General features: G+C 36.0%; 1 protein-coding gene across 6 annotated transcripts in view; it reads right to left on the minus strand.

Moving 5' to 3' along the window:
- Window positions 1–2,364: 2,364 nt before the first annotated feature.
- Window positions 2,365–24,174, minus strand: part of LOC106171914 (uncharacterized) — a 69,543-nt gene continuing 47,733 nt past the window's right edge. For 2 of the 6 annotated variants that reach the window (XM_087003651.1, XM_013552440.2), the window contains 18 exons: window positions 21,509–21,682; window positions 21,175–21,291; window positions 20,577–20,717; window positions 20,047–20,190; window positions 17,716–17,862; window positions 15,577–15,714; window positions 15,044–15,160; window positions 14,776–14,866; window positions 14,468–14,574; window positions 13,900–14,019; window positions 13,202–13,390; window positions 12,596–12,610; window positions 10,469–10,597; window positions 9,974–10,012; window positions 6,921–6,986; window positions 6,462–6,656; window positions 5,404–5,513; window positions 2,365–5,170 (listed from right to left, as the gene is read on the minus strand). In XM_087003651.1, coding sequence (XP_086859777.1) covers window positions 4,957–5,170; window positions 5,404–5,513; window positions 6,462–6,656; window positions 6,921–6,986; window positions 9,974–10,012; window positions 10,469–10,597; window positions 12,596–12,610; window positions 13,202–13,390; window positions 13,900–14,019; window positions 14,468–14,574; window positions 14,776–14,866; window positions 15,044–15,160; window positions 15,577–15,714; window positions 17,716–17,862; window positions 20,047–20,190; window positions 20,577–20,717; window positions 21,175–21,291; window positions 21,509–21,682 — 2,253 coding nt within the window. In that variant the 3' untranslated portion in view covers window positions 2,365–4,956. Of the gene's footprint in view, window positions 5,171–5,403; window positions 5,514–6,461; window positions 6,657–6,920; window positions 6,987–9,973; window positions 10,013–10,468; window positions 10,598–12,595; window positions 12,611–13,201; window positions 13,391–13,899; window positions 14,020–14,467; window positions 14,575–14,775; window positions 14,867–15,043; window positions 15,161–15,576; window positions 15,715–17,508; window positions 17,647–17,715; window positions 17,863–19,472; window positions 19,599–20,046; window positions 20,191–20,576; window positions 20,718–21,174; window positions 21,292–21,508; window positions 21,683–24,174 lie in introns of all 6 variants that reach the window. The other 4 variants (XR_015332735.1, XM_087003652.1, XM_087003654.1 and 1 more) reach the window with 4 other exon arrangements.

Raw genomic sequence — 24,174 nt, forward strand, 5'->3', positions numbered from 1 at the left:
TTTGGAACATTGAATAACAAAACTTATAATTGAATAAAACATACATTTATTGAACATTGCAACACATATCATGCCATACACTATCACACATACATGTACACGATGTAGCATATAATTTTACTTGAATTACGGGCCTCCTTGTTTTGGTTTAGAGCTTTATTTCAAAAATACTGTGGATAACTTTTGAATATTGAATGCTATTAACCGTTTAGCCATTTTTTAAATTTCTTGTTTCATTTAGTTTTACATTTTTGATTTACCGGGGTTTTTTTCATGCAGATAGTGTTGCTGTAACTGTGTTACAAATCCCATGCCCATCACAGGGTACAACGTGATCAGTTTTTCCATCCAGTTTTCTGCTCAGAATTCTAAACAAAAGAGTCTTACAAAATGGGTAGGGTGCAAAAATTAGAGATGAAAAACACTCAGTAGAAAGACTTTTGTGAATACGTTTTCAAAATACTTACCTCAATACCCATGTCTGCTTACACCATACGGCCCTTAGGGGCCTATATCACCGCGTCCTTTTCTAAAGTTTCGTTCGTCTCGAACTGAATAATTGATAACAAATCTTTGCCGCTCATGAGACTTCGTGTTTGGTTTCGAATTAAAATATTTGTTTTTAACCCCAGAACTATTAAGTTTTATTAAAATTTAAAGAATGCTTTAACAATAAAATATTTTAGTCAAACAATGTGAACAAACTGCAAAATATACATTGCTATTAAAATAATACTAATAATAGACCCTACAAAGTAAACCTGTCAGTGAAAACTATATTCTGTGACCCTGGTAAAAGGTGTACGGTAAAAGACAACATGGGGGCCATCCAGAATAGAAGATTCGAGTATCAACTGGTCCAAAGCTCAAATATGGCGGACCCTACATGAAAGGAAGACCGCTTAATCCTGTAATGGTCTCTCCGCCTCTCACACGCCTCCCCACGCGCCTGGTCGAATTTTAAATTACTGGGACGACGCGTGGGGAAGCGTGTGAGAGAACTGCAGGACGTCAAAAATCCTTCATTCATCCTCACCCTTACCTCCATCCTTGATTAACGAACCTGGAGATCCAGTTTTCTGCAGTTTTGAACTCATTTCGTTTTGCATGTTAATACAACGCACATAGATTTTAATAATGAATGCTGTTTATCACATAGAAGCGCCACTGAAACTGTTGTGAAGTGTCCTCATCCTCTACCTTAGCCCTCCCCATCCCGACCTCCTTATCAGTAAGAAAAATTAAATGCGTAGTTACTACCAAGGTAACTGTTTATTCTAATATTGTATTGCACAAAAAGTTTCACTCTGAAATAAAAAAAATTATGTAACCAAATTTCAGCAAGGCTCTCCAGTACATCTGTCATTATTTGAGGAAAACAAATACATGTACTAGTATTTTGAAGTAAGAGGTAAAATAATCAACTGCAGCAGAAAGTCACTTTCTTGTCTTAAACAGATCTGACTGTACAAATGTTGTAGCACAGTAAGTTTATAGTAGAGTTGAATAAAGAAGAGGTCCCATCTTATACGTTCTTCGAATCAACCGAATTTCAAACTACGCCAACAGTTAAGTATTCAATAAGTTTCATCTAAAATATTTGTATCATACTCAAAGCCCTGTTGGCAGGACTCATACGTAAATTAATTATGGAATTTCTCAATCATTACTGGCTCAATATACCTTATTTGGTGCAGCGTGTATCTATATACACTACTGACGAGAAAAAACTCTTTAGCGGGATATTTGTATTCCAAGATTCACAGACCGAAGAATGACGGCCTTCATGTTTCAATACGAAAAAAAAAAACGGAAAATCGAACAGTCGTGAACGGCAAATATGTATATTAAAATGGCGACGTACCTCTCTGGGATATAAATATCAAAGTGTAAGTTGCTGTTTTTGCTGAGAAATAAGTCCCACGGGGCCGTTGTTGTGGTTGGTTGCTGCTGACGTTGGATACAACCGTTACTTTACGTCACAGTGATTGACGTCGACGTCAATGACGTGGGGATGCTTGACCAAAATGGCGGAACAAAGATATTATGTAAATTTGCAAATTGCCATGTAAATCAGCATGGAAGTTCATGTAAGCACTCCTAGTTATGTATTCTGATATGTATTATATAAAGTTGATGCACACTAAAATCAGGTTATAAGTTCGCGGGGGAGGGGGGTGTACGTGGGAGTTAGATGTACTACGAATGATTTTCTTCATGATAAAACATTGAAAGGTTGGACACTAGATCACACCAACGTTAGTTATTATTATCCATTCATCATCAAATAAACAAATCATAAAGAGGAGCAGATAGAAATGAAGTAAGAAGCACCATGGTTTGCAAGATCTTAATGAACTTGGATTAAAAACTGTAAAAAGTTTTATTGGCAAAATCTGACATGAATTATTATACATGATTTTAAAGACTGCAGCAGTGCTATAACTGTAAACGATCTCTTCTATATTTATAATGCACACCATTTCCATAGAATTAAAAAGCGTTCGCCAAGAAAAATAATAATGAACTAAGAGAATAATGTGATGCAAAGTATCAATGTCGTCTTTCAGACAAAGCTCAAGACTTCGGTGTTTGAATTTAGATTGTCGAAGCAAGTGAAAAGAGATATTAATTTGATCAGTGTATCTGTATTCTATAATGCTCCTACATTCAATGCAAAATAAAGCTACGGATTTCACTTGCTCTAAGCTTGCAGAAAAATTACATAACATGCAGATATGAAATGCTATCATAATTTGATTATGTTTTGCAACAAATACAACAAGAATACAATACCTATACATGGTCAGTGTTGCAGCAGGTTTTCTTTGCAGAAAGACAGTTGGCTAAACACAATAACCTCAATATAACTTCAATGTAACCTGACCAGTAGTCCCAACTTAAAAAACTGTCAGGCACTGCATTAGGCAAAGTATTTACATGAACACATACATTATTGTGGGAAATCTCTCAAGTTGAGACATCATTCATACATTAATGCTTCAAAAAATGTAAGAGTAGCTGAATTTTATAACCAAAACTCAAGACAACATTTGATAAAGTTCATTCCACAAGAAAGTGCCATGTCAGTACTGCACACATTTTGTGTAATATTTGCACAACTGATTTCTCTTTTTTTAAATTACTGTTGATTTCTGGCAATATTGGAGTGCACTACACCATAAAACAGGGAAATTTATGGTCAAGTCAAAATCACTTAATCATTTAACAAAATGTGTGCTTCACTGACACAACTCTAATGTTCACTTTTTGTGCAATGGCCCATTAATAATAATGTGATTTTTTTTCATCGATTATTTCAAGATTCAACCAAAATGTAACATTCTAGTATCATGAAGAGAATACCTACATATGCCATAACTTGAGGAAAACAAGCAGTTTGTAATGAGGAGGTATGAAATCAAATCTAGCACCAAGTCATTTTCTTAGCTTTAAAAATCCCTGCTATCCACAGCACAATTGTTGCAGCATACAATGCAATAACTGACAAAATGCCAAACATTTACACAGCAAGAGGCAGCTGAAGTAATTAGAGGTAGAAGATACATTGTCACTTATTATAACTGTTTTGTTCAAAGAATGAGAATCTATACTGTATTCATTGTATACTGTATTGAAACTGGACCTTAAAAAATTCGGAAAATGGAAGCACCAAAGGCACACAGCTCTATATGGGAAGGGGGGGTCTAGAGGGCATAAATACTACCCCTAAATATCCAGATAAATTGGGAAGACTTTAATCTCTATGTAATAGCCAGGGATACAATTTCCAAGGGAAACAGAACTGCTTCATAAGTCAATAGCCTAGAGAGAATAAATAATACCACTGTACAATTATACATATATGTATAAGCTAATCTTTCAAATGTAAGTAGACTTAAAAACTAATCATTTCTAATATATATATATATATATTTATATATAAATATTTACACAATTTAAGCATGGGCAAAATAAACTGCAAATATACAAGTTAATGTTCAGCTGCTATATGCAAAAAGCAAAGTAAAACATTCAAATCATTACAAAGGCTAACCCTATACTATGAAGTATAAATCTCTAAAAAGCTTGTGCAGCATTATAAATATTGGTATACAATAAATTGCATTGTTTAAAATGCTCTGCCATTTATAGAAGACAATATACAGGATTTAGATATATTTAATCATTGCTTTCATCTTCAGTAATAATGACACTAGTGACATAGGCAAGAAAGCTAGGGTTTTATATGCAAAAAGAGCAGATTAATTTAATCACCTATGAATATCATTGTAATATCTGTTAAACTAATACAAAGGCAACATAATTAAAGCTGCATTACAGTGTTTTGGACAATTCCATCTTTGTTTCACTTGCCCCCAAACCTCATACAATTTCATCTTTGTTTCACTTGTCACCAAACCTCATACAATTTCATCTTTGTTTCACTTGTCACCCAACCAAAATCTGGCTGATTTTACTGTCACTGTTAATGTTGTCATAGAAATGAGTAATAACAATCTTTGGAAGATGCTGAAGCATGCTTTTCACTGAGTATTAAATAACGTTTTCTAAGTTCCATATCCAGATTTTGCACCACATCTCATCTGCTGAATACTAAATATTCAAACCACCACATTTTCTAATTTGCATAAAGCAAGATAATAATTTTCCATAAAGTTGCTCTCATTAAGTCAGACAGGCCTTATATCATATGAAATTATCAAAACCTATATAAAAACATTTTGGTAAAGGCAAAGATATAACAATTATATATTATTAATAAATGCATTTCAACAGTGTATCAAACACCTTCCTGTATATACTGGTTAAATTCACTTTGAGCTTTTGTATCCAGATGAGTTTGTTAATTATTGTATACACTATTCACCAGAACTATGACAGCTTCGACGTGGTGCTGTCCCAAGAATCTCGCACCAAAATGGCTACTAACTCCTACTTCCTCACATTCCTGCGGTGTGTGATTTCCACGCATAACACAACAAAGGAGTTGCTGCAGGCATATTTTTCCTGGTCTAGTAAATGGTTTGATCTAAGAGAGCTGGCCATGCCTGTCATTTCTGTCTTAGATGTGTCCCAAGCATCACAGTAAGCATCCATCATACGCTGCCCCGTGGAGTCAGCACCATGCCAAATGTACTTTTGGGGCCTGGGAAATAGCAGAAACTCTATCTAGTTTTCTTTTATTATTATTATTATTATTATTATTATTATTATTATTATTATTTAAAACACCCTGAACTATTTTCACAATACTTGCGGAACCTGCTGACATAACAATTTTAAGAAAGCATCTTTTGGTATATATATATACATAATTAAAACAGAACCTAACTGATTTGCAATTGGTAATGTGAATGAATAATGAAACAGAAGACTTACCACTTTGGATCATACATGACATCCTTCCCATCAAATGACAATATGGGTATTCTATTATTGAATGATACCCCTTTGAATATATCATCCCATGATTTAAACAGCAGCTGGTCCTACAATGGAAAGCATTGATGCACTGTACCAAAACTAATTAATATACAAATATTTTTTACCAATTGTTTATATATATTGAAATTGACTAAGTGATTAGAAGGGGAGTAGAGAAACAGTGTAAAGTACTATAAATGGGTTCATTAACAATTACATTAAGAAGGCTGATTTAAATAAAATATTGTAAAGAAACCTATCAATCTTTTGTGATATTTCCTGTAAATACACCCTGAGCTTCAGAGGTAACTTGACACTAACCTTTTCACTGTAGCCTATCTCCATCGTGTCAAGTAACCTCTGACGAAAATAGTTTGACCTAGTTTATATAAGCCAATCAAATCCATGTTTCAAAATTTTTCACCAAAGTTTGGTGAAAACGCTGATTGGTTAACCGTCAATCGGCAATCCTCGGCTGATTCCGCAAGCTCCATACTAACAACATAGTTATTGTCGAGTGCGGAGACATCCGAGTAGTTCCGAGTGTATTACCGTACACAAAGAAAGCAAGGCGAGTGACTACGAAAAAGAATGTGTTAAGTTATCTCTTGATTCTTTGAAAAATATGAGTAAATCGGAATTGAAACCATAGGGTCTAGCAGTTTGAGGCCCTGCATCATTATCTACTGAGAGACGATGTAATTTGCGTGCTGCCCACAGGTTACGGCAAGTCCCTATTCAGCCTTATCTTTGATTGGTCCGGATTTGAACAAAGCGCGCTTTGACTCGTTCGCGTTCATTGGCTAGATCGTTTAATGAGTCATTGAGTGCGGGCTTTTAAATTTGATTGGCGGGCGGCGGAGGCAATCGAATCTGGTCAGAGGTTACTTGACACGATGAAGATAGGCTACAGTGAAGAGGTTAGTGTCAAGTTAGCTCTGAAGCTCAGGGTGTGTAAATAGGACTACAGCCACAATGACATAAACTTTGTCATGAACCAGCCAACTGCTTACCTTTGAGTTGACAATTGGCACGGATCTGTCCTTGACAAACACCACACTGTCTAAATTCTGCACCCTGGAGGAGAGGAAGGCCCTGAAGGTACCCTCCATGCCAGCGTCCTTAGCCTGGCGATAACACTGATAGTCTGCTCCACTGATGCCATGCATGGCGCCAGACAGGGGCTTGTTGGCTGCTATCAGATGGAGCTGAATGGAAGGAAAATCATCAGAATAATTTCAAATTCATGAAACATATAATAAAACAACAACATTTTTTTTTTTTTTTTTTTTTTTTTTTTTTTTTTTTTTTTTTTTTTTTTTTTGCTGTTGTATCGAACTCTGTTTTAGGTCCAGTAAGTACAAATATTAAACAAATTTCATGTTCTTCACATGCCCTATCAGTAATTCTTTCAAAATTCTGTATCATCATCATTTCACTGTTCAATGTCTGACAAAGCAAGTGCCCCTTACCCTTGGTCCTAGTACAACCTCTGTCCCTGTGGGAGGAGGGATCAAGGGAGCTGAGGTGGTGGTGGGCTGAAGAAACACAAGGTAATGCCATTAATTACTGTGGTACATTATAATAGTTCATCAATATATCTACTTTCTTGTAACTACAGTGACAAAAAGAGTGTAACAAAATTCAATTATTCGGTCTTATTCCTATTATAAGCATTTTCCCTTATTTCATTATTTGTTTTTTTCACATATAAACTAGAGGATCAGAGAGGCGATACCGCCTCCGAATATTGTACCACCAGCTGGAGCAAGCGCATTCGTATAGACCCCCACATACACAAAATAAGGGACACAGCCACCAGTTTTGTGCTTGACAAGCTGTAAAAATGCAATCAACAAGAATTTTTAAACTTTTGCAAAAAATATATATGGTACAATCAAATTTAAGTTCTTCGTAAGATGTAAGATAGGTCAAGGGTCAATTTCAAGGTCACAGTAAATTGCCAGTATATGACTTCCTATTCAAGTTCAAGAGTAACTATGGACCTATCTCTGCCAGTTTTGGAGACAAAAGGAAAGCAAAATTTGCAAAGTTCAGTTCATGGTGAAAAGTAGGTCAAAGGTCAATTTTAAGGTCACATTTAGATTGCCAGTATATGACTTCCTATTCAAGTTCAATAGTAACTACGGACCTATCTCTGCCAGTTTTGGAGATAAAAGGAAAGCAAAATTTGCAAAGTTCAATTCATGGTGAAAAGTAGGTCAAAGGTCAATTTCAAGGTCACATTTAGATTGCCAGTATATGACTTTCTATTCAAGTTCAATAGTAACTATGGACCTATCTCTGCCAGTTTTGGAGATAAAAGGAAAGCAAAATTTGCAAAGTTCAGTTCATGGTGAAAAGTAGGTCAAAGGTCAATTTTAAGGTCACAGAAAGATAGCCAGTATATGACTTCCTATTCAACTTCAATAGTAACTATGGACCTATCTCTGCCAGTTTTGGAGATAAAAGGAAAGCAAAATTTGCAAAGTTCAATTCATGGTGAAAAGTAGGTCAAAGGTCAATATTAAGGTCACATATAGATTGCCAGTATATGACTTCCTATACGGGTTCAATAGTAACTACGGACCTATCTCTGCCAGTTTTGGAGATAAAAGGAAAGCAAAATTTGCAAAGTTCAATTCATGGTGAAAAGTAGGTCAAAGGTCAATTTCAAGGTCACATTTAGATTGCCAGTATATGACTTTCTATTCAAGTTCAATAGTAACTATGGACCTATCTCTGCCAGTTTTGGAGATAAAAGGGAAGCAAAATTTGCAAAGTTCAGTTCATGGTGAAAAGTAGGTCAAAGGTCAATTTTAAGATCACATATAGATTGCCAGTATATGACTTCCTATTCAAGTTCAATAGTAACTATGGACCTATCTCTGCCAGTTTTGGAGATAAAAGGAAAGCAAAATTTGCAAAGTTCAATTCATGGTGAAAAGTAGGTCAAAGGTCAATTTTAAGGTCACATATAGATTGCCAGTATATGACTTCCTATTCAAGTGCAATAGTAACTACGGACCTATCTCTGCCAGTTTTGGAGATAAAAGGAAAGCAAAATTTGCAAAGTTCAATTCATGGTGAAAAGTAGGTCAAAGGTCAATTTCAAGGTCACATTTAGATTGCCAGTATATGACTTTCTATTCAAGTTCAATAGTAACTACGGACCTATCTCTGCCAGTTTTGGAGATAAAAGGGAAGCAAAATTTGCAAAGTTCAGTTCATGGTGAAAAGTAGGTCAAACGTCAATTTTAAGATCACATTTAGATTGCCAGTATATGACTTCCTATTCAAGTTCAATAGTAACTATGGACCTATCTCTGCCAGTTTTGGAGATAAAAGGGAAGCAAAATTTGCAAAGTTCAGTTCATGGTGAAAAGTAGGTCAAAGGTCAATTTTAAGGTCACAGAGAGATAGCCAGTATATGACTTCCTATTCAACTTCAATAGTAACTATGGACCTATCTCTGCCAGTTTTGGAGATATAAGGGACTAAATGTTATAATTTTGGAGTTACCATAATGTGCCTTAAATTTCGTACAGAAAAAATTAATTAAAATAAAGAAAATGTCATTTTGGTCAAAATTCTTGAAATGGGAGGTGCTCTGAAGTTTCAGAAGTTCAAATTTGATGAAATAATGTCATTTTTGAACACAAGTTGTCTGCTTTTCCAAGCCTTATGTTTTATTTTTCCAGAGTTCAAAATTTATTATCCATTACCGTACTGCACATTTTGCTTTTACCACCAATATGTACTTTTTGATACAGCGTAACTCAAAAACCGTATGGAATACAAAAAAACCGAGACCACCTCCAGTGTTGGGCTTTACATGCTCTACAAAATGCAAAAAAGAATGGGTCTCTAGCATTAACGGTTCCCGAATTAGAGACAGTTTTCAGTTTCGGTATCTTATGGCCGCTACTCCCGTGAAAATGCACCGATTGACCCCAAATTCATGGAGATGAAAGATGACCTGAAGGGTAACACTTTCCAATAATATTATTGGTTAAGTCTGTGTAGTGTCTGAAAAACAGGGCAAAAAAATTTTTTTTCGTAAAAAATTTCATTTTTTTGAAAATTTTGGCCCATTTGACCTTGAAGTAAAGGTCAAAGGTCAAATCCAAGGGTATAGTTGAAATCTACACATATGACTTTTGGAAAGCCGTCTATAGAAATTTTTCCCATAACTCCTTCCGTAGGGTAGATAATTAGCATTTAATTTTGCCATTTTTAGACAAGGGTGCATTGTAATGAGTGCCACACCCAGACCCCAATACCGACAAAGCCCAAATTTTACGTGGAACGAGTTGAGATTATAGGTGACCTAAATCCATGAGATGGGTACGGGGGCCCTTACCGTCTAGGAGGAGAAGCGGTAACGGTAGCCGTCCGGCGGAACGATCCGGACGGGACCGAAACCATGTGTACCGCCAGCGCTAACGCTGGTGGTACAATTAGTATTTTACATCATGAGATGATCATTCAATTTAGTCACGACTTGAATGAAAATACTACTCACAGGTGGTGTTGGTTCTGGAATTTCCTCTAAATAACCAAGCTGTAAAGAATTAGGGTAACATTACATTTTCACTGATGTTAAATGTATAGCAAACCTGCAAATTTTGCCTCATAAGGAGATTTTTTCTTGTATATAAAAATTAGCCATGTTAAAAATATATCGTAACATCATTATTTTACAATGATTACAAAGTGCTTGAATTGTATTTTTTAGCAGTGTCTGAACCAAAATATGTGAACTTCTGAACAGTTGAGCATCAGACTAAAACTTTTCATAGATATAATTCAAGTAAACAAATTTTCACTTAATACAACTTCATAACATTACCTCTAGCACAATGAAATTTTAGATACCAGAGGAAATACCACGGAATAGTTTAAAGTTAATTTTTAATTATATTGGGCATTTCTGGATATCAAATCTAAACTTTTTTCTAATATTTGTTAACTTTTTCATCAAGTTATTAACCTGAAATGACGTAAGTGTTTGGCTTACATTGACAGCCTGCCATCCCTGCCCCACTCTGAGGTAGAGTTTCTCTTCCACCATCACATAGACCAGGGAGCCCACTGGGACACCATTAGAGAGCTGGTGCAGCTCAGACTTGTCCTCCACAGTCACTGCCTAGAAATATTAGTACAGGGAAAATTAAAGAATTAGGTCAAAGAAAAACTTTCTAGAAAAACATCAATTTACATCATCCTAAATCTTTTTTCGTTTAATCAAACTACACCACTATAAAAAGGTGACAACTAAAACATCCAAGAACATTAAACAGTCAGCCCCCCTACCCCCAAAAAATGCAGGTAGACTTGTAGAGAACATGAAAATTCTGCAGTATTATGGGAGAATAGGAAAACTTTACTTCTAATAGCATACGTACAGAACAACTAATGTTTGAATATTGCCAAAAATACGTTAAAGATGTGTTAATACAAGAACTTTAAGAGGTTTCTACCGAACCTGCTTCAGGGATACTTCTGTCAGCTGTGATATCTGATTTAACGTCCCAAATTATGATTACTGTTTCAAAAATACCATCAGAATTGAAAAAAGCCTTACAGTAGCATTATATTTGACTTCCACCAGAGACAGACAACACATATCCTAGTACAGCCAGTGGGCAGTGATGTGCAATAAATACACATAAAAAGCACACACAGCCATAAATTTCACATTAAAAAATTAGAAATTTAAGAATTAAGCATGTATAGCTACGCATTATTTTTTCTTTACTTCTATTTTATTTCATTTTTATATTTTTGCTTCTGCCCATTCTGAATGTATCAAAACATTGAAAGTCTGTTTGTCTTAAAGAGTTAACTTGCATTAATGCCATGTTGACTAATCAACACCACAATTATGCTGTTACAGTACCACTTTTTAAAAATCTCAGACATGACTTGGGTTGTGAGAAAAAGCAGGAAAAATGGCTTCTTGGTCTTACAACAAGGGTGTGTGGGTCTTTTCATTTAGAATAAGAAAATATGGATTTTCAATTAAAGTTGGAGAAACAATCTTACTGTAATCAAAGCCATTTGAAGCATGCCATTCTGTGACCATGCAAATAGCTGTGATTCTTTTCTATGTGGACATCAAACTTCCACATAATTCCCATAAAAAAAAGGTAAATTAAGAGATGGAATCAAGCATAAGTTCATACATGCTGTAACAATTTAATCATGACGCTAGTTTTTTTTTCTCCAAAGAATAATATGGAATACGGAAATAGCATCCCCTGGGTAGAAGCAAACGGAACAATGTAAAAAAATTTAAGAAAGCCTTCTCCTATCTGTATTCTTCAGGATTCTAAAATGTCTCTTTCCTATTTTTTGTATTAATAAGTTTTGTGAATAAAAAAGCACAAAATATATATTTTAAAAACATATTTAGACAAACTGACAGAACAACTTAGTTAAAACAGGTAACATGACATCACTCAAAAACAAGAAAGACAGCACAATACATAGGTAGGACAAACAAGACACATACACATGGTTGTAGTCATGAGATGGAAAGTCTAGAAGAAATCTGAATCATGCTATACCCTTCACCTTGGCAACAAGCAATCAGCTGCCTCTCTGACATGGATTTTATGTGAAAATAGTCTACAGAGACTCCAGGTAACAGGAAAATTTTCTAAAGAGCAAACTTCAAGATTTGAAAAAAAGCATAAATTTGAGAAAATAAATCATGTCAAGCTTTGATCTCTCCTATGCGTGTGAAGAATTTCAATAATTTTTGCATCTTAAGTATCCATATATATATATATATATATATATATATATATATATATATATATATATATATATATATATATATATATATATATATATAAAACTTTGTTCAGTGCTGTGAAGTGATATTTCTGAGATTCAAGGATTAAATTGGAAAATTCAGACAGCAGTGATGTTAGACTTGAATACACATTCTTTATGTCAGCTGTAAACATCTTGCAGTGCAATAAATATATTCCAATAATAATAATAATAATAATAAATGTACAATTATTTCAAAGCTTTTCATGACAGGTGACAATATAGGCAGGAAAGTCAGGCAAAATTTAAAGTATAGGCATTTTTTAAATTTCCAGACCTACTGTTATTAATAATTATAAATTACCTTCAAAGGGTACAGCTGAAGAAAAGCAAAATTTTAATATTGATTACTAACATTTCATCCATGCTAACATACAGTTGATTACATGTAATTAAGTGAACATAATAATTTTTTAAAAAAACTACTGCATTAGGCAAAGAAAACTACAAATTAATGTGTTAGATGTATCTTCTTATTATGAATACTAAAGACATATACAAATAATAAACATAAAGCTGTCACTACTAATCAGAATTAAATAAAATTTTAATCAAAGAAATTAGCAACTATTGTTAACCCATTTCCCACTATTTCAGATAATTTGTAACCTCCATTCGCATCCCTCATTGATGTAGTTAGTGAAAGTGTGTGCAAGTCAAAACCATTTAAATTGGTGTTTTCTGTTAGAGATCAATCATGCCACTTTGAAACAAATTAATTTTATTTTCACTCAATTTCACTCACCCTAAATTCATCCTATATGAGGTGTGTTTCACACTTTTTGCTCTCAAATTTTTTCAGGAGTTAGGGGGGAAAAAAGTGAATGCCCCATTATTATAACATCCTCTGCCCTTTCATTGGTTGAGGATTAAAGGGCCCAGTTACAGGCACAATCTGGCTGAAACTTACCCCTGTGGTGGCTTCCTGAGGTTTGCCTGCTTCTCCAAGAAGAATACCATTTCCAGGGTCTCCAGGTGGGCCAGGGGGTCCAGGCAACCCCACTCCTGGTGGTCCTGGGGGGCCAACTATTCCAACTCCAGGGGGTCCAGGTAAACCTGGTGGTCCAATGACTCTTTCCCCTGGTGGACCAGGTGGGCCCTAGACAAAAAATAATTCATGGCATTTATGGTATATCATTAAGGGAACTCTATACTGGATTTACCTGTTAAAATGAATTTTCCTTGGTAAAAAAAAAAGAAAAAAAAAATTCCCTACTTGTGAATCATTGCTCAACCCATCCTTGCACTTGTATTAGATGTTCTACGTATTCTCTTTTAATTTAGTGATTTGTTTCTAAATAGCCTGTCATTCAGAGTGCCATGCAACTTTCAGATAGAACTATTGATGCAAGGTACTTTTACTTGAGTTTTTTAAAGTCTGAACTGGTAAATATTAGTACATTCGCAGGATAAGTATAGACACAGAAACTATGATTTTGGGAAATTTTCAAATGCATACAGTGTACCTTCAAGATGAAGTTTGTTTAAAACACAAGGTGAAATATTTTTTTATCAAATAAGCAGTATGCATGAACTCATCAAAATCCACAAAATATTCCATAAGTGCTACAGTGTGAAGCCATTCTCAGCTATTGTCTGCAAGCTTACCCTTTCTCCTGGTGGACCCTCTGGTCCCGGCACCCCACCTGTCAGAGTCTCCCCATCCACAGTGGTCACAACCCCAGGGGGGCCCCGTAGACCACGGTCTCCCTTTTCACCTTTAGGACCCTGAAATACACAAATACCACAACTTATTAAGTGGTCATGAATATGAAAAAGGGAACAGATTCTAAAAAGATACCACTGACCAATGTATGCAACATGTAATAAATAGGTGCAATGTCATCTAATATAAACACGTGCAAATAGAAGAGTGGCAAGAATTGATTCATGAACTACTGTAATTGTTCAACCTTTTTTGTAATGTGAGAGAGAGAGAGTGCAAGTGTGTGTGTGTGTGTGTGTGTGTGTGTGTGTGTGTGTGTGTGTGTGTGTGTGTGTGTGTGTGTGTGTGTGTGTGTGTGTGTGTGTGTGTGTGTGTGTGTGTCATAAACAAAAAATTGTAAAATTTTATATTATTTTGCTACTGAATAAAAAGAAAAGATTTGATTCATGCTTCTCATGTAAGCGTTGGGTGATGTCCTTTACTTGGCTCAATTGTTAATAATCATGGTACCTGTTTCCCTGTCTTGCCAGGGTATCCATCTTGTCCTGGTAGCCCTGGGGAACCTGGTAGCCCTGGGGGTCCTATAGGACCAGCTGGACCCTCTCTACCTGGCTTACCTACATCAAGTAGACATCACTGGATGTTATACACTCAAAGGTACATTAATAGATACAAAATCGACATCTTAATCTCATGTACTGGTACATGTCACCTTGGCTCAACAGTTTACATGTTAACTTTTGGACTCTTAATAAAAACAATTCAGTGGCTATTCTTCTTTCTTCTGGGCAGCCAAATATAAGAGAAAACCTTTTTACCTGGAAAGCCTGGCAACCCATTTGGTCCCATGTCTCCTGCATCACCTTTAGGTCCTGGAGGGCCAACTACTGTCACTGGACTGCCATCAGCCTGAAAAAATAAGGTAAACTTAAGTACATAAAGAGAAATATTCTTATGGATTAAATGGATAAAAGGAAAGCTAGCTGAATATTAGATATCTTCACAGCATCTGGGTAATATCTAAGAAGACACTACTCCCACAATATACTAATTTACCCATTATTATCCAGATGTTTCTCAACTTACCCCATTATTGCCCACATACTCCACTCTTCCTGGGAGACCTGGTTCTCCCTTCATCCCAGGGGCACCTTGGTCTCCTTTGGGGCCAGGAACACCCACTCCAGGGGCTCCCCTTAATCCCTAGGGAGAAAGAAAATGATGAATTAATTTTTCAGCAATTTTATTCAGTGTACACATAAAACGGGAGTAACAACCAATAAATATAAATATCCAGATAGTGCCTCTAAAGCTAATTTTGACAGAACCTGCACTGTTGCAAAGGCAATTAGACTTATCATCTCATATTTATGACACATTATACTTATTCCTTACATAACGTAAGTCTCTAATCAAAAACATTGCAATATGCGCTAACCTATAAAGTTGCCAACCCCAAGCTAAATTCTTTATATTCAGCCAATTCTAGCAATAAAACAAGGCTAAATGCATATGGACCGCAATCCCAATGATTGACTGATTTCTTAAAGATTGAATCATCTTTAAATCAATTTTTTAACTGAAATTTTTACATCAAAATATTTAACCACTGAACTCACAGGGAACCCTGGCATGCCAATTTCTCCCATTGGTCCAGGTTCTCCTGGTCTTCCTGGCTCTCCGGGGAGACCTTGACACTCTGAGGCATGACAGAATCCTGGAATTCCAGGTCTTCCTGGGTCTCCTTTCTCTCCTTTCTGGAATGGAAAGTCAAATTTTAAGATTAAAAATATCCAATTTCAAGAAAATAAATAAAACAAACTTTGGATATGTTAACGGACCTTTTAAAGTATAAATGCCAATATATAACTAGTTTTGTAATGTTCAAATACTACTGCATCTTAAATATATCCTTAAAATGATTACAAAAAATACTGTAGTTTTAAAAAATGTGATATTAGAAAATTTATACTTAAAATAAAAACACAAATTAGATCAGTAAAACAGGTTCTTTCTATATTGAGCAAATCAATCAGTATGAATTCATAATAATTGCTTCTTTTCAACAATAAGATAAATCATATCTACAGAATATATTATAGCCAATATCAAGTTACATATATTAAGCAAGCTGTAAAATGCATACTAGCAGTTTACTAATAATTCCTGTATGTCTAATACAGAAAAGTTGATTTTTTATGATTCCATTGCAACAGAACACTATATGAGTGCATTCCCATAGACTCATCATTCTAGTTGGATTGATCTAACTCTGCAGGACTTCTCGTTAAAGTGCTTTCGGTGTTATCAGCTTGTCTGGCACGCCCTCTTGAGTATCTAGGGGGTAACTGACCATTGTTAATTATCCTCTAGCAGCTTGAGTAGACATGCCAGACATTTAAGCCACTTGCACTGAATGGAATTTAGAGAGAATCCTTGCAGAGTTAGACCGATCCAGCTAGTATGAATGGTTTATGAGAACACTCCCGATATCTACTCTTAATAGGAATATCATGAGAATTTTCAATAATGCAATCCAAAGCCACAGAGTCATACTGACAAATGCCGCATTTAATTCTGTTTCAGCAACCTACTGAATTCCCTCTAATATTGAAGCAATTCTAATTAATTATATAATAGCGGTAACATTTGCTTGTAACTGCAGCTAATAGTTATAACTGAAGATGAATCAGAGAAGAAAAACAATACTGATGTTGATTTAAGAGAATTGAATTCTACAATTGTAGAGACACAAGGTCTCCACATGAGATCATCTAATGATAGTAGAAATGTCTGCATTTAGTCACAAACATTCAGACTAAAAGTGGCAATAATAGACAAAAGGTTTACAGGAAAAGAATCTAAGGGAGTATAGAACTTTGGTGCTTAACGGAAAATGGAAATGTAATAGAATGCAAAGGAAACAGAATAAAGTATGTGTTTAAGTTCTGACTTCATTCCTTTAGGGTATGCTAGGGAACTAAACATCATTTTTAAAAAGTATCCAACAGTTTGGCAAGTATTTGTCTATTAGTTTGAACTAGTGAAGGTGTCACCAGGACAGAAAAAGAGTGACATAACATAAAATGCTGCACAAAGATAGTTCTAAATATTCAGCTACATGGCAATCTGTTGCTCAACCAACCTACAGGAATTCATAGATAAGATATAATTTTTGTAGGTTCTCCTATCTTCAGACCATTCTACAAGAGAGCATGATACTGTGAAATGTCTTCCTTTCTCCATATATCATATAGTTTTCTAATGCTAGCATGACAATGTCTTACAACATGGGCTCCATAATAAGATGGAAGACCTGGGGGTCCAGGAGGACCATGTGCACCAGGCCTGCCTGGTTTACCACGGTGACCAGGTAAACCCTGAAATAAGCAGTTTATATCATTGAAATGATGCCAAATATCACAATCTAAACATCTATGTCTTTCCCAGGAGTGTGGGCTTCTCTGGCTTTGTTTCCACATTGATCCTATGTGCAGCAGAGGATGTGTCCAAAACGCACCTTTTGTACTACCTCATCACTAAGCACTTACTATAGGAACAAGATCACCGCGTCCAATGGGTATTACATCTGGGTCAATTCGATTAACCTCTCCTGTAGCAGACACAATTGAAATTGAGGGCCCTGGGGGTCCTGGAGGTCCTGGAACACCTGGTCTACCATCAATTCCCTAGAAATTAACAAAAAACCAACATATCCAACTTCAGTTCACATTATCATGATCTTCAAACAGACTTACCTCAGGGCTCTTAACCAGTGACCCAAAAGGGATATCTATTACTCCAGGATCAATTTGATTAGTCCACTGATTACTGTGAGACAATCCTTGTGACACTTGGCCAGGTGGACCAGGGGGTCCTGGCAACCCTGGCCGTCCATCTAGACCCTGCAATATGCATGCAAACAGCTAGATAACACTAGCCATAGAGCTAAAAAAGCAACAGCCACATATCTATCTCTATATGCAACATATGTATGCATGTTGAAATAAGTGCACACTTCCAATATTGATGACTGAAAAACTGAAATAGTATTTAAAGGATACTGTGTAAATTTCACATGCACGATTTTGGGAGTGAAACCTAAAATGAAAACAGAAATATATATTTCTAAGGCCACCGTGTGTCCATGATCTGGTGTTTAACTGACAAATGAACAATCACCACATGGTTTATAGGTAAATTAAAACCTTTCATTTCTGTGGTGTGTGTGTGTGTGTGTGTGTGTGTGGGGGGGGGGGGGGGGGGGTTAACCTGCAACAGTATAAAATTTATATTTTAATTGACCATAGTCTAACTGGGTTTATTGTGGCAGAAGCAGTAACTTACTGTCACTTTAAATGGTCATCAAAAGCCTGTATACATGTATTATTAATGAGGGAAATTTAATGAAGGTGTCTTATGTTGTATCAGACTAACTAAATTGAGACCTTAAGACAAGTATTGGTGCTATCAAAAATGCAATGCTTACACTTTGGCAGTGTACATTTTTACCATATAATACACGTTTTGCTTTATTTCATATTCATTATTTTTCACTAAGTGTGGTAAATCTTCAAAACCTACATACGTATAGACTATGTCCCTGTATATGGCAATGGGGTAGAGGCAGCCGTATGTGGTGGTGGATTGCAACAATGAACAACTTCCTTTCCAGCTCTCTCTCTTTTGTTGCCTAAGGTTTTGGGTTGCCACATCTTAGAATCCAATTAATCTGGCAGCTGTGGCAGGTATAGCTAAATATGTTCACAGAGTCTGGAGTTCAATTCTGAACTATTCCATTCTAAATTAGAAACCTTGACAGCTTCAGAGGAGCCTATTTTTGTCAATGCTTACAAACCCTTGCACCATATAAGTTTACAAAATAAGCAAAATCCTAATTAAGAAAAAATTTATTTAGGTTAGCATTGCTATTCCTAACTTGGCTAGCTAGCACATATATGGTAAGATATGTTTGCACTACTGATCAAATTGTCCTTCAGTATTAAGACACATTTCAGGGGAAAGGAATGGCGCCTCTTAATCCCAATACAAGAGAAAGTACAGAAACAGCAAAGGGAACCATGGCAGCATGGTCCTTCTCCATCAGAAACGCCTCAAAAACACCTCATTGTCAAATAACTTTATTTCAAAGAAAAAAATATGCAAGACATTGCAAGATGACTAACTATTCACAACTACACACATTATGGTATAATAACATGTTCAACAATAGATGTACACATTTTCAAAAGCTGAATGTTGCCAACCTTGACATTGGGGGTAATGGAATGTATCAGGAAAGGTGATGAATAAAGAAAACAGAAAATCATAAGAAGTTAGACTAATGTGTTAGTATTATTGCAATGTGAGCTGAAATAAACGGATATAGGAGAATTAAATTTCATGCATGCAAAGCATTGTTGTATGCCAAGTACTGTTAACAGCACACAGAAAAAGTAAAGACTTCAGCTCACACACATATACATTAAAATGGGTAATATATATGCACATGAACCTTGATATCCTTTATTATCCCTCCAGGGGCTCTTCTACGGAAACCAAAGGGTACTCCTGGAGGTGCAGACAACCCTGAGACACTTGGTCCCGGGGTTCCCGGGGGTCCAGGTAGACCAGGCTTACCCTAAAGTTATGTCCAGAACAGTAGAGAAGTGTGCTGATCAATTAAGCTGATATCATTTAAATAATATCAATATAATAAGACACATTCACAATATAAAATGGAAAATAGAAAGTAAATTCAAGTTTCTCATGGAAGAGTGATGGCCACAGGAATCAAATCTGAAACAGTTTTCTATATTTGCCATTCAGGTGGATAAAAAAGCTACAAATAATTTTTTTTAAATTATGATGTTAGGAATTATGTTTAAGAAAGCAGATTATAATTTGGCAGCATAAAAACTACATTTGAGAATTGTCAGCATTTGAGAACTGTCAACAACTGATATTTGCTCTAAACAAAATGTGAAATTTAATTCAACTTTTCTTTTTTAATAACATACTGCACACTCACACCAGATCCAAAATAACTGAATGTAAAATTGTACAAATAAATAAATAAATGTGCTTACATCAAGTCCCGGCATTCCTGGGCTACCTGGAGGTCCTGGCTTTCCATCCTTCCCATCCCTGCCATCCAGCCCTGGTAACCCTGGCTCTCCTTTTAGACCTGGATACCCTGGGGGGCCTATGATCCCTGGCAATCCTGGGGGACCCTAGGAATATGTACCAAGGGGTTGATTACATATATCAACAAAGTTGCTAATTTAAAAACTACTGATAGATACTGGAACCATCCCAAAAACAACTTGAAATACAGGTAGTTTAATTTATAAGATGGCTCTGGAAAAACATTCAGATTTACATGTACTTTGTTCTAAGTTAAATCTGATAATCATAAATAAATTTATTTACAAATATCAGTAATACTTCTGACTATTAATAACATCATTCTCACTTTGCCACTCCTAATTTTCACTTTCAGGATAACATGCTTCATGAATATGAATATGAATATGAATAATATAACATTAATTTCAATTAATTTCAACAAGAATGTGGAACTTCAAAAGATTCCCTATTACAAATCTATTAAACTTACTGGATCTCCCTTTTCACCAAGTCCTATATCTCCACTGGACTCGGTCTCCAGTCCAGGTAATCCCCTGGGTCCTGGGGGGCCAGGAGGACCCATAAGACCCATGGGTCCAGGCTCACCAACACCCTTCTCACCTTTTTCACCCTAAAACAGAAATTTGACTATAGAATAATTGTGAAGGAAGTGAAGTTTTTTTTCTCAGTGGTTCACAAATCAAATTGTTTTATTTTTTAAATTCAGTCTTCACTATGAATGTCCAAACACAAAGTATAAAATAAAGAAATTTCTTCAATATCTCTACAATTTGAGAAACAAAATTATAACATTAATTATTTCTAAACTTGTTAAAAAAAAAACGATAGACTACTTAATACAATAAATTTAAACTACAGTATTATCACAGAAAAAGAACACAATTATACAGATCTAGACTTGCTCCATATACATATTCTTTTTTTTTTAAAAAAAATCATGTTATCAGTTCTAAGACAAAGGGGTTTATATTAAACTCACACTAACAGTGATTTTTATTAGAGACTGCTGCCTTAAGTGTGGTCAACAGACAGCAGAGCTTCAAGAGCAAGTGTCATGTTGTTTTTACCTTTTCTCCTTTCACTCCAGGTTCTCCTTCAAGGCCTGGTGTGCCTGGGACACCTGGCTGGCCTGGATCACCCATATCTCCCTTGAAACCCTGGGGCCCGTCAGCCCCCTGGAAACCCTACAAAAGTCAGTACAATAAGGGTGCAACATCATTGGAGCGCTGGGACTAAATGCAGTTCACTTTCTTTCTTTCAACATCCAGACACTGTACCTTAAATGACGATGCATTTTGGTAATTAGATTTTACTAGTTTTAACTTGAAAGTTTTAAATTGTTTCCCATGTTGATTTTATTAGGTGCCAGTCCCAACTTAATTTTCACTATTATATAATTACCCTTTCTCCTTTAACCCCATGTTCTCCTTTCTCTCCTCTTTCTCCCTTCTGACCCATAAGTCCGGGTTCTCCCTGTAGTCCTGGGGTGCCGGGGTTACCAGGGAACCCCCGGGGGCCAGTGGGGCCAGGTTTACCACTACCAAAATCACCATCACCAGAAGATGTCAAACCAACCTGAAGGTTATCAAAAGAATAACTGGTTTTATAAATGAATAATTAAAAATAAAACTATACTGATTTTAATTTTGAATATAATTTTTATGATACCTTATTGTATAGGAGTAGAAGAGCAGATATTCACTTAGAGTTGTTTTCAATGAGCATCTTATACCAATATTGCTTTGGCAAGTAACATACACCAACATTCACAAATAGAAATTTTCAATACAATTCAATGTGACAGTCCAATTTAGACCAACTTTGTGGTAAAAAGAAAATAAGTGTCGGCCAATAAAGAAAGTGATTAACTGTTCTTTGAATGAAACCAAATACACTGATTTAGAGCTTGAAAGGCAGACCAGTGATACATATACTGGGTGTCATGATACAAAGCACTGGACTGGGGATTCTAAACAGTGTACCCTCACAATGCCTGCCATCTGACAGAACACACAAAAGGTGTGTAACAAACTATCAATCCAAATCAAATTGGTGGAATAACAGCCACAGTTTGACAGGAGTATTCTGAAAGAGTCCACAAACTGTGCTCCTGCCAAGTGGTACTTGTGACTACAATGAGTGATAAAATATTATTATATTTATATTATAAATTTATTGGAAGGAAGAGGGATCTTGAGCTGGCCGCATAATTGTTGGAAGGGCTAATTAACCAAGCCCTCTTATCCCATGGTAAATGTGTGGTAATAGTCACCTGACGGACCTTTGGCCATCAAAAGGGCTAGCTGTCGAATGGCCAGAGCAAATGCATAACCCACCTTATGCCATACTGATTATCAGTTCATTTTCAGCTACTCTAGATATACAAGATTGCAGCCTTAGACGCAATCCCATTCATGACGCGAAATAATAAGTGGGGAGCCATCCAGGCGCCGTTATAACAGCCATTTGTGCCTCCACTGCACTTGTTGCATCACTTTGACCAATCATTATGCATCCCAATTAACCTGTGACCCAACAATTATGCATCATGATCTTAGCGACAATGGTCATATCACATCCAGCCTTCGGCAAGAATGATCGACACCTGATAGCCAAACCTTAGACAACTTTCGTGTACCTACAAAGAAGCAGATTGGCAAGTCATATGCTTCATTTTATTCACCTTCTCCCTCCCCTTCATCTTCTTTTCTAAGCCTGTTCTTCATCTCTCATCTTATTTCTTTCATATAAACTTTCATTGTTTTTATTTATTAGTAGCCCTTAGTGATGCTATATTCCAGCCACCTTAAATAATGATGTCATTTCGAACTATGCTCTATCCGTACCTCCACACGGTTCGCAATCAAAGTACTCACAATGGGTCATCTGGGTGACTCCCTATCGTCACTTAGTCTATGACGTAATTATAAAACATAGCAAAAAATTTATCTTTACACTTAATTTTACACTTATTTTGAAGAGGAATAAATATATATGTAAAAACAAAACAAGTATTCAGGTATAGTCAGCTCACGACTCCTATCCTCCAATTCAATAGCAGCTCACATAAACTGATTTCTGGCATAAGGCCACACTTTTTTATTTTTATGGATGACATCCTCTGGGTACCCCAAAATCGGTGCGAGAGGGCGAAAAAAAAAAACAGTCCAAAAAAAAAAAAAACTGCTTAAGTAAAGGAATGCTGTCAGTACACAGCTGGAAACACAAATTTAACCACAGAAACACGTATCAAACTAACAATATGTCTTTATCCATGCTCTCAAAATATTAAAGCATTGTGAATACTTCGTAGAAATGTTTAAAAAATGATGAATTGATATACTTCATATTACCAAATCTATTAAGGTTATTTCATGCATTCATTTGGTATAGCAATCAATAAAACAAATATCAATCAAACAGTGCGTCTTTATTTGTATTCTCAGAATATTAAAACATTTTGAACACTTCACAGAAAAGTTTAAAAAATGATGCAAAGATATGCTTAATACTACCAAATCTATTAAAGGTCATTTCAGACGATGCCATTTTGTCAACTTCAACTCACACGAAGCAGCTAAACTGTCAGGTGGCCTGTCCGACCTTCAGCCCACCAAATACCTCGACGCCCTTGTCGACCCTTTTTTCGCTACAGAAAACCTGGTATTAATGTGCTGCTTTATACAGAATGTCACAGAAATGTTTCGGCCGCCGCCAGCCTTTCGCACAATTGTAAAAAGGTGATATCTCCATGCCCAATACCAATGGCATACCAATCCAAAACGATGGCGCCCGTTCTCTTGATGACTTTTATTGTTGTGTAATTTGAAAGTAACCCAGAGATGAATTTGACAGCAAAGTGGCCGCATTTCCACGTGGCGAAAATACGCATACGCAGAAAGCTCATTTCCTTGCAAATTCAATAACAACGTTTGCGACAACCGACTTCGTTGGGGGCTGGGGGGGGGGGGGGGCCTTTTTTTTTTTTTTTTTTTTTTTTTTTTGGAGAACGGGCGAAAATCCGTGCGCGCGCAGGATGTCATCCATAAAATTAAAAAAGTGTGGCC

This window comes from Lingula anatina, chromosome 2 (assembly GCF_051362555.1).
Source record: "Lingula anatina isolate TDL-2025a chromosome 2, LinAna3.0, whole genome shotgun sequence".
Classification (NCBI taxonomy): domain Eukaryota; kingdom Metazoa; phylum Brachiopoda; class Lingulata; order Lingulida; family Lingulidae; genus Lingula; species Lingula anatina.